This window comes from Hyperoodon ampullatus (assembly GCF_949752795.1).
Source record: "Hyperoodon ampullatus genome assembly, contig: scaffold_442, whole genome shotgun sequence".
In the NCBI taxonomy this organism is placed as follows: Eukaryota; Metazoa; Chordata; class Mammalia; order Artiodactyla; family Ziphiidae; genus Hyperoodon; species Hyperoodon ampullatus.
Window position 1 is genome coordinate 36062 of NW_027640726.1, and position 10713 is coordinate 46774.

At 41.7% G+C, this 10713-nt stretch overlaps 1 protein-coding gene across 1 annotated transcript; it reads right to left on the minus strand.

Moving 5' to 3' along the window:
- Positions 1-3370: 3370 nt before the first annotated feature.
- LOC307070067 (UDP-N-acetylglucosamine--peptide N-acetylglucosaminyltransferase 110 kDa subunit-like) lies at positions 3371-6511 on the minus strand (the record flags this gene model as incomplete). The annotated part of the gene is made up of 1 exon (XM_079728668.1): positions 3371-6511. One exon carries the CDS (start codon positions 6509-6511, stop codon positions 3371-3373), a length of 3141 nt encoding a protein of 1046 aa, XP_079584794.1.
- Positions 6512-10713: the final 4202 nt, after the last annotated feature.

The window sequence follows — 10713 nt, forward strand, 5'->3', positions numbered from 1 at the left end:
ATGAGTCTCCCCACCGCCTGTAACAATCTATCTACAAAATCAGCATATGGTTCATCAGGTCCCTGTCTCATTTTTGAAAGATCCTCAGTTTTGTGTGTAGAAGGTAATTTCCTCCAGGCTCGTAAGGCCAAATGATTTATTTGAGGATAAGCAACAAAGGTATAATTTAATTGATCTTGTAAAGAAAATATGGTCCTTCCCCAATCAGCATATGATAATCCACTGGAATATCATGGGTAGCATTCTTTTCTGCTTGTTCAGCAGCCCGTTCATAAAAATCAAACTTCCATATTAAATAATCTCCACCATTTAAACAAGCTCGTGCAATAGACTTCCAATCAGCGGGGGAAAGAGCTTCTCCTGCAATAGTGTCAACCATAGCAGTAGTAAAAGGAGCAGTGGGCCCATATTGAGCACAAGCAGATTTTAAATCTTTCAAAACTTTAAAAGGAAGAGCCTGATGCTCCCTAATAGCCTCTTGAGGATGATTAGGATCAGGTCTTTCTATGACAGGACAACAGAAAATAGGATCTTCTCTTCGTTTTATTGCTGCTTATACAGCACGTTGCAAGAGACTGAGCATTTTTACAGATGTAGATTTTTGAGGAAGACAGTCCTTACTAATGTGCAGCTTTTTCACTGACTTATCTATCATAGCCATTAGAAAATCATCCTCAGGATGATTCTCTCTTTTATGTTTTTTTTTTCTCTCTCTTTTATGTTTAAAAGCCTCATCGGTTAAGTCAAAATGTTCCTCTTCATCTGAAATATTTAAATTAATTAGCTCTTTCGGTTTAGGAAGTGGCGACACAGTAGCTGATAATACAGTCTTGTCTTCTGTCAGAGGCTTATGTTTTTCTGACTTTACATTCAAATCAACACTATCATGAGAAGAACCTAAACATTTTTTTTTTTTTTTTTTTTTTTTTTGCGGTACGCGGGCCTCTCACTGTTGTGGCCTCTCCCGTTGCGGAGCACAGGCTCCGGATGCGCAGGCTCAGCGGCCATGGCTCACGGGCCCAGCCGCTCCGCGGCATATGGGATCCTCCCAGACCGGGACACGAACCCGTATCCCCTGCATCGGCAGGCGGACTCTCAACCACTGCGCCACCAGGGAGGCCCTAAACATATTTTTATCAGATTCCACAAACTAAATGTAACAACAGCAGTATGAGTAGGCCCTCGAGACTCATAATAATTTTTTAAACCTTCTCCAACTTTCTGCCAGATTTCTATGTCACAGAGCCGCCATCAGGAAACCAGGGAGATACATCATGGATATGCTGCAAAAATTCAGTCAACTGTGAGGTAGAAACTTTATTACCCCGAGCTATAAGCATCAAAAGTAAAACCTGAGCAAATAATTCACGCTCCTTTGAGCCCTTTTGCCCCATCTTCTTTTACTTCTGACTGTTGCCTTATGCCTCTATTAGTTTCACTTTTACTCGTGGCCACACATATTTTGCATAAGGGTTCTCTTACCTGCACTTTCTTTTCCTTTTAATTGCCTTCACGCTTCAGGTCCCTGTTCGGGCGCCACTTGCCATGGACCAGCCTCAGAAAGAGGATTTCACCGCCCAGGGTCAGAAAGGACGGGGTAAGGAACTGAAGTAGCACCGACGAATGGGGTCAGAAGGACCAAGACAACTGATGGTTGCAAGGTAAGTTTTATTATGCTACAGGTGCAGATTATATAGACTAGAAAAGGGAAGGTTGCCAGACGGTGGTTTACATTATCTAATGACTGTCTCGGCTCAAGGTTAACTTCCCTGGGAGAAAACCCATAAACCCAGAATCATCCAAAATAACCTGCATGTGCAGGGGGGAGACAGCTTTGCTTGTCTCATTTTACTTTCTTTCTGATTTCTGGGCCCTGGTGATTTATCTCCCATGGCATGGAACAAGGAGGGGAACAAGTAGGGACAGTCCCTTCGAGCAGCAGCGGCATGCCTGGCATGTCCGAAGGTGCTCTCAAGGCTGACTGCTTCCCACACATATGTTGGCTTGTTTAAGCCTCAAGCCCTCGATCCTTTGTTGAAATACAATAATTTCATTCCTATGGTTTTCAATACCAAAAACTCAACCTCCAGGAGGGTTAAAGTCTAATTTGTACTCCAAACCAAGTAGCAGTGCAGTTCGCTACTACTGAGGCTGAATCCATAAAGACTTCAAGACCACGACCAGAAGACAAGTTATTATATATAATACCCTAGAAGGCCTGAAACATAATTATCATATACATAGCTGGTCCTTCAGAGCTTTTTACCTATAACATGTTTTTTCATGAAAGTTATTTCATGTACTGGAGATAACTGTGAATTACTGATCAAATATTTGAATACTTATACTTACCTGGAATTTCATTTCTGCTGAAAGAAAAAGGAAGAACAGGACTCACCTAAAACAAAACAAACTTTAGAAATGAAAGTAAACATCTTATCACACACTATCACTTTTGGAAGCAGCATAGAGGGGCAGTCAACAGTAAAACACTGGTGAAATAGGACAAAACTCTAGGCCAAAAATCCATTATTATTATCATCAGTGACAGTACCACAACTGTGCCCTTCATAATTAATAAGCACTCCTAAGAATCTTCATTTGGCACCAGATGATGTGTTTAAGAGAAACACTCTGGGAGGTTTTGAATCAGACTTGGTTTTTTGTTAGCCAAGTTACAGGAGAATTTTTAAAGTGGGGGGAAGGGAAGAAGGAAACGAACCAGAAAAAGAATTGAAGCCATCATCTACAAACCAACAAAGCACTGAGAGTTCCAAACGTTATGTCACACACTAGAATGACTGATACAGGCTCAAGCGGTTTATAAAACCTAGAAAAAGACTACACCAGCAAAGTCCCCATTTATCTATAGAGTTCAGAAGCTAAAACAAGGAATATTTCAGCTTAACACCTGATCTCAAGAGAATCATATACACTTCACATGAATAAAAATACCTGAAACCAAACATTTTTAAAAGCTCCAATACCCAAAATAGAAAGAAAATAATTAATTCAGAAGACTCAATCCATCCATGATAATCACAAAACGGCTGGGCAATCTCTATCTTCCTTCCACACTAACCATCCATCCCCTGGAAGACCAAGGGAGATCAGACCTTCCAGACTTACCTTCCAGACCTTCCAGACACCTGGCTGCGGCAAAATTCGATAGAATCTCCTTGTGGAACAGCAGTTTCCCATCTCTTGTGTCTCTCCCTGTCATGATCATGCAGGAAGCAAGTCTGGCTGTGCTATTTCTTATCATTGTGTGTCACCCATCTGCAACATGATATTGAAAAAGTAGTTCCCTTTCCCCCAGAAGGTTGAGGCTCAGCTACAGGGGTAATTCTCCTGGGCACACAGTCATTATTTAGGCCGACTCAGTGACTTCAACAGGCTTAATCATGTGATCAGGTTTGTTGCCAGCTGCATAATGCTCCCACATCTGTAGATAGAGCCGCTCTAGTTCCATCGTGTATTGTTTGGTGTTGAACAGAGGGCTAGATGTTCTCTGCTTCCAGACTTTGCCACGAATTTTCTTCAGGTATTCTACATCAGTTCCCAGTTTCACAGCTATCTCTTCATATTCTTGTCTATTTTTAGCAATCAGCTCGAGACAGCCTAAACAAGTGAGCTGGGAAGCTGCAACTCGGGAAGCAAGAGTCTCTCCTGGCATAGTCACCATGGGGGTCCCTGCCCAAAGGACGTCCATCCCTGTGGTGTGTCCATTACAGAGCGGAGTGTCCAAGCAGACATCAGCCAGCTGGCCTCTCCGAACATGTTCCTCTTTAGGAGCAACAGGGGAAAAAATGATATGGTTCGGGGGAAGGCCCATATTTTGTGCGTACTGTTGAATATTAGCTTCTCCTGCTGCTGGAAAACGCAACAGCCACAGTACACTATTGGGAACACGCTTCAGAATATTTGCCCACATCTGCAAAGTAGATGGGTCAAGTTTGTATAACTGATTAAAGTTACAGTACACAATGGCATCTTCCGGTAACCCGTACTGAGAACGTGTGGTTACAATAATGGTACGGGGAACCTCCTCTCCAGTGGCAGCCTTATTGTTGATCAGGGTAGTTGCCAGCCCATTGCTAATGCTGAATCCATTAATTGTAATCTGAATTTGTCCTCTGTTAATCATTTCAATAACTGCTTCTGCAACAGTATTCATAGGAATGACAGGCATATTAAGAGTTGTATTACTGCTGTCTGCATTGTCTTCTCCATCAGGACATTTCATCTTGACTATTTGCACATCTGACAGACTATCAAGAAATGCCTGGAGGTCGATTCCATTCAGCACAATCCGATTGTCATAAATGTGCCCATTGGACTTAAAATCGATGACGGCTTTTTTCTTCAGGTGAGGGAACATATTAGCATGATCACCAATAAAGAAAGTATGGGGCATATAAGCCAGTTTCTCAGAATACTGCTCAGCAACTTCAGCAGGTGAAGTTTCCTGATCAGTGATGATATAATCCATGAAAAGCGCGCCACTAGTCCCAGGGTACCCCAGCCACATTGCCTGAATAGGAGCTGGCCTGAGAGCAAAGAGTTCATTTCGAGCACCCCTGGTATAACCATTCAGATTTACAAGGATGTGTATACCATCTTGATGGATGCGATCAGCTGCTTTCCCATTGCATGGAATCTGAGAAAGATCAATGAAATGATTGGCTTCTGCCATCACCTTCGCTCGGAAGTTTGTGCCATCATGTGGGCTCAGGGCATAACAGAATATCTCAAATTTATCAGGATTGTGCATGCCTGGAATAGACTGCATAAGATGAGAAGTAGGATGATTCCCAAAGTCAGAACTCACGTATCCTACACGCAGTCGACCATCACTGAGCTTCAAGTCTTTTGGATGTTCATACGGTGGTTTATGAAGGACACTTATATTAGCCAAGCAGAGGTTCCCATGCCTCTCAGCAATAGCCTTCCTGAAGCCATGAGAAAGAGGATAGAGCATACTATGATGAGGCTGCACAGAAGGCAACCTATTCTTCTCCAACTGGTCAGCCACAATGCTGACCAACTTCTTCATTCGCTCATCATAGTCTGTCCAATCACAGACAACCTGCAGGCAATGAGCCAAATTACAATAAGCGTCAGGAAAGTCAGGTTGAAGCTTCAGAACAGTGCGATAAGAAGCAATTGCTTCTGGAATATTCCCTGAATCGTGGTGAATGGAAGCCAGATTGCTGTGGGCATCCGCAAATGCAGGGCTGATCTGAACGGCACGAGTATAACACTGCAAGGCTCCCTGAACATCCTGCATCTCCCGTAGGGTGTTTCCCATATTGCAGTAGGCATCAGCAAAGGTAGGACTGATTCGAATAGCCTCCTTATAATGCATCAGAGCTTCGTGCAGTTTTCCCTGCTGCTTCAATACACTTGCTAAATTCGAATGGGCATCAGCGAAGTCTGGGCAGAGCTCTAATGCTTTACGATACAAGCGAACTGCCTCTTCACTGTTTCCCTGTTCTCCTTTGATATTGGCTAGGTTATTCAGAGAGTCTGCATGGGTGGGACACAGCCAGAGAGCTGTATGAAAACAATCTTCTGCTTCAGCAACACTGCCCTTCTCTTTGAGAGCGTTTCCTAGGTTGCAGTAAGCATCAGGGAAATGTGGTTGCAATTCAATAGCTCGCCTGTAGGTGTCTATTGCCAGATCCATCAGGCCTTGCTCATAGTATACACAAGCCAGGTTGCCATGTACCACTGCATGATTTGGACTCAAGCTTAGGGCATGAAGGTAAGCTGCCACAGCTCTGTCAAAAATCCGTGCCTCATTGAAGACATTTCCTAAATTGATATAAGCATCCAGAAAATTGGGGTCAAGGGTGACAGCCTTTTCAAAGTGATGAATCGCAAGCCAAATCTCCCCTTGCGCATTGAAAACACAGCCAAGATTACTCCAAGCTACTGCAAAGTTCGGTTGCGTCTCAATTGCTTTCAAATAACATGCCTTGGCTTCTTCTAAGCCACCCAGGGCTTTGAGCAGGTTCCCCAGGTCACTGCGAACACAGTACAAATAAGGATTGTACTGAAGAGCACAGACGTAAGCTTGTACTGCCCCTTCCATGTCACCTGCTCCTATCAATGCGGCTGCCAGGTTAATATAACCATCGATGAAATCTGGTTTGAGACGCAGTGCATGCCGGTAATGCTCAGTTGCTTCCTGCAACTGCCCTCTTTCCTTGTACACATTCCCCAAATTCGAATAGGCTTCTGCCAGAAGAGGGTTCTGTTTAATTGCCAGAGTACTAAAGTGGGCAGATCTGTCCAGCCTTTGACACTGGAAGTGTAGAGATGAAAGTAATAAAAGTACACCAGTATTCCCTGGCTCTTGTCTCCAGAGCTGCATGCAGTGTCTCTCAGCTGTCTCAAAATCTCCTGCCTGATATTCTCGATGTGCCAACTCAGCTAACCCTTGGAAGGAAAGCATACGTTTCGTTGGTTCTGTGCTGTCGGCCACGTTGCCCATGGAAGACGCCATCTGGAGCTTCTGGAGAGAGTGAAAAAAGGGGGTAATTGAGTCCCGCTGCCGACACTACTGGCAAGAACGTTTCTAGAGGTAGCAAACACGAGCGCAGCAGCCGTACCACTGCTTTGGCAGGCTTAAGCGGCGGCAACAGTTACAGGCACCGAACCTTAGGAACTCTGGTTGGCCATCTACCTCTCATGCTCTTGAAATCTTAATTCTTAACCCTGCCCTCTTCCACCATTTTTCTCCTAATCAGGGAATAAAAATTACCTATCCATTTGCCTTACAAGAAATCAAAAGTCAGTAGTCCAAACACTTTTTAAAATATTGTTTTCTGTCCAGTTGGAAATGAAATACATGATTGACTTTTCTTCATCATTCATATAGTCAACGTGGAAAACATTAGGGCCATGAATTTCAATACAGTAAGATGAGAAAATTTTAAATTGGCCTTCCCAAACCACTAATAAGTAACCGATGTTGTATATGATGCTAAAATCTTAGAGCCTGAGTTTGGTATTTTAAAAGTTCTGAAAACATTAGCTAATTTCTCCTCATCAAATATCTCATGACTCAAACCTGAGTATTACTTTTTAAAAGATAAATTTATTTATTTTTATTTATTTATTTTTATTGTGGCTGCATTGGGTCTTCAGTGCTGCGTGCAGGCTTTCTCTAGTTGAGGTGAGCGGGGGCTACTCTTTGTTGTGGTGCCGGGGCTTCTCATCACAGTAGCTTCTATTGTTGTTCCACAACTCTATGGGTTCCTTTTTAGGTCCTACGAAGAACCCTAGAAATTAGTTCATGTAATTATAGGTTTTTGCAAAATTGTCAAAAGTGAGATATTTTAACTTCCATCAGGTAAGACCAGTGTCTATTTCTCTGCCGATTTTCCTTCTATCATAGTCCGCTATGTTGGATCATATTGGATTGGTCACAGGCTTTTTTGAAATCTGGCTAAGGAGATGTGTTAAGTGAGGCTATTATGTGATTTTCAGACACCACCATATGTAATTGACTATATAATATCCCATTACAGGAATAACTTCCAGTACTCTTACTGACTACTCTACTGACTTAACTAGCACAAGACACAGAAGCGTAAGGACAAAAACCACCTTACAATATAGCCATGTCTTGCACTTCACAGCTCTCAAAGCATGTGCATTTGAAGAAGAAAAAAACTGAAAAGTATAAAACCAGAAGTTATTCTGTGGAAAATTATTTCAATCATCAGGCATGTGAAAGATAAGTCAAAGATTCAGTTTTCTTCAATGCTTAGTCAAAACGGAAATTTCCTTCTGTCAAGAATATACTCCAGGGCTTCCCTGGTGGTGCAGTGGTTGAGAGTCTGCCTGCCGATGCAGGGGACACGGGTTTGTGCCCCAGTCCGGGAACATCCCAAATGCCATGTAGCGGCTAGGCCCGTGAGCCATGGCCACTGATCCTGAATGTCCGGAGCCTGTGCCCTGCAACGGGGAGAGGCCACAACAGTGAGAGGCCAGGATACCACAAAAAAAAAAAAAAAAAAAAAAAAAAACCAATATACTCCAGGGGCTTCCCCGATGGCCCAGTGGTTAGGAAGCCACCTGCCAATGCAGGGAACACGGGTTCAAGCCCTTGTCCGGGAAGATCCCACATGCCGTGGAGCAACTAAGACCGTGTGCCACAATGATGGAGCCTGCGCTCTAGAGCCCGTGAGCCACAACTACTGAGCCTGCAAGCCACAACTACTGAAGCTTGCGTGCCTAGAGCCCGTGCTCTGCAACAAGAGAAGCCACCGCAATAAGAAGCCTGCACACCGCAACAAAGAGTATCCCCCAGTCGCTGCAACTAGAGAAAGCGTGCGCAGAGCAATGAAGACACAACACAGTCAAAAATAAATAAATAAATAAATAAATAAATAAAAGAATATACCCCATCAATAATGTGTGTAATGGAATGGTGTGAATGAGTATTTTATCAGAATTCCTGTAATGCACAATCCTATAGCAGTACTGAAATCAGTAATGCATTTATAATAGTAAATATTTATGAGGAAGTAATTCATAGAGGTTTTCTCAAAGTTAACAATGAAAATTAATGTGACATTATCAATAATAAATCGTGACGCTGAAATAAACTTTTCTAAACTATTAATAACTAAAAGCAAACTCTAATCAACCATGTTAAAAGAAATCTATGTCTATAAACTACAAAGATTATTTCTTAAAAGTTTATTTCTAAAACACATAAACTGTCATATGAGGAGGCAGTTAAAGAATATATAGCTACAAGAGTGGGGAAAAAGTTTTATAGAGACACATCTGGCAGTAGTTAATTTTCAAATGTCATTTTTCTAGATTTTGTGACACCTATAGTATTGATATTTGAAACCATTTAAAAAATTGTAATTTGAAGATTTGCTACTTCCAGGTAGAGTAAAATATTTTGAAGCAAAACAACATTTCCACTGAGAAAAATTTAAAAAGCCAAATAAAATAGTCAGCATTCAATCAAAAAGTTCTAGACATACCAAGAGATAGAATCATATGACTAAAATTCTAAGAAAGGAACAGATAATACAAAAATATTTACATAAGATATTGTGTATCTTTATCAGGAAAAGTCTTTATCAAGAAAAGACTTTAAAATCATCAGAATTAATATTATATTTTATTTATTTGTATATTTTATTTATATATTTATATAAAGGACTTAAAGATAAAGCCCTAGTTAAGGCAGTGACAAAAGCAGTAGCAGTGGGAGTGAAAAGAAATGGTTATATTCAAGGATATTTTGTCAGTAAAAGTCCAAGATCAAATGTCTGACTGCATACATGGGATGGATAGACGGAGTGGGAAAAATCAAAGTTAACTATAGAGGTTCTAGTGAAGATGGGGTTGCCATCACCCAACCCAAGGGGTTGCGATCATCCCCAAGGTCTAGGAGACTCAAAGGGAAGGTCATGGTCGAGGAAAAGTTAATTGCTGGGAAAATAAGACTCCCAGTCTCTCCATCTCCTTATACTAGTTTTTTTTTTAAACATCTTTATTGGAGTATAATTGCTTTACAATGGTGTGTTAGTTTCTCCTTTATAACAAAGTAAATCAGTTATACATATACATATGTCCCCATATCACTTCCCTCTTGCATCTCCCTCCCTTCCACCCTCCCTATCTCATCCCTCTAGGTGGTCACAAAGCACAGAGCTGATATCCCTGGGCTATGCGGCTGCTTCCCACTAGCTATCTATTCCTTATACCAGTTTTGTTTTTCTGTTCATATAGGTAGCAGCATTTCATTCAAGGGGAAAGTCATTGATCTGACTGGTCAAATTAAACACCATAGTTCAAGGCACATTTAAAGTGGTTAGTTCCTCCACAGTTTAGAGTGTAACGTTCACAATTTCCCTCTTCCTACACTGCAGAACACATTGGCCATTCCTCCAAAGTTTCCACTCCATAGAGTGGACCAGAGATGACGTCAGCCCAGAACTGAGAGCTTGGCATGAGATGGTGTCAACCCCACCTAGAGCTCTGGCATAAGTTATGACCCAACCCAGTTCTACAGAGAGCTCTGCATGGAATCTTGTCTCAGCCATAATAATGTGATTCTGTTTTTCATTTGGTTGTCTTCTTTGCTTAACTTTCCCTGGCCACTCTGACAAACAAAATTTCAGGCAATCCTGGGCCACTCACTAACTTTATTCCATCTAATGTTATCCAGATTCCCAAGAAAATTGCTAACAATAAAGGGGGAAAGTTGGAACATGGTGAGTTTTAGGTGCCTGAAATATACAGGTAACTGAATCCAGTTAAGTAGCAAATTATTTGGATCTCAAATATGCCAGTAGAAGAGCAGACTAAGCTCAATTTAATGTACTCTTACTGGAGACACATGTAAATTCTGGGTCAATTTTGAAAAAGTTAAAAGCACATAGCTGAGATTAAAAGAAAGAAAGGAACACCTGCATGTTTCAGAAAGTAACAGAGAAATTAAATCCAGAGAAATAAGAGCAGACTGATGTCTATGGGTTCCGTTCCTTAGTATAGGCCTTATGTAAATAGGGGCTGGAGCTAGAAATCTAACATTACCTTGAGGCCAGGAATTTAGACTCAGGATGGAACAATATTGAGAAGTTAGTACAGATATCCTACAGAAATTTCATGAGGAACTGCTTAGTCCATTAAGAGGGCCAAGGGAGGTGGTGAGGAAGATTGATATCTCTTGAA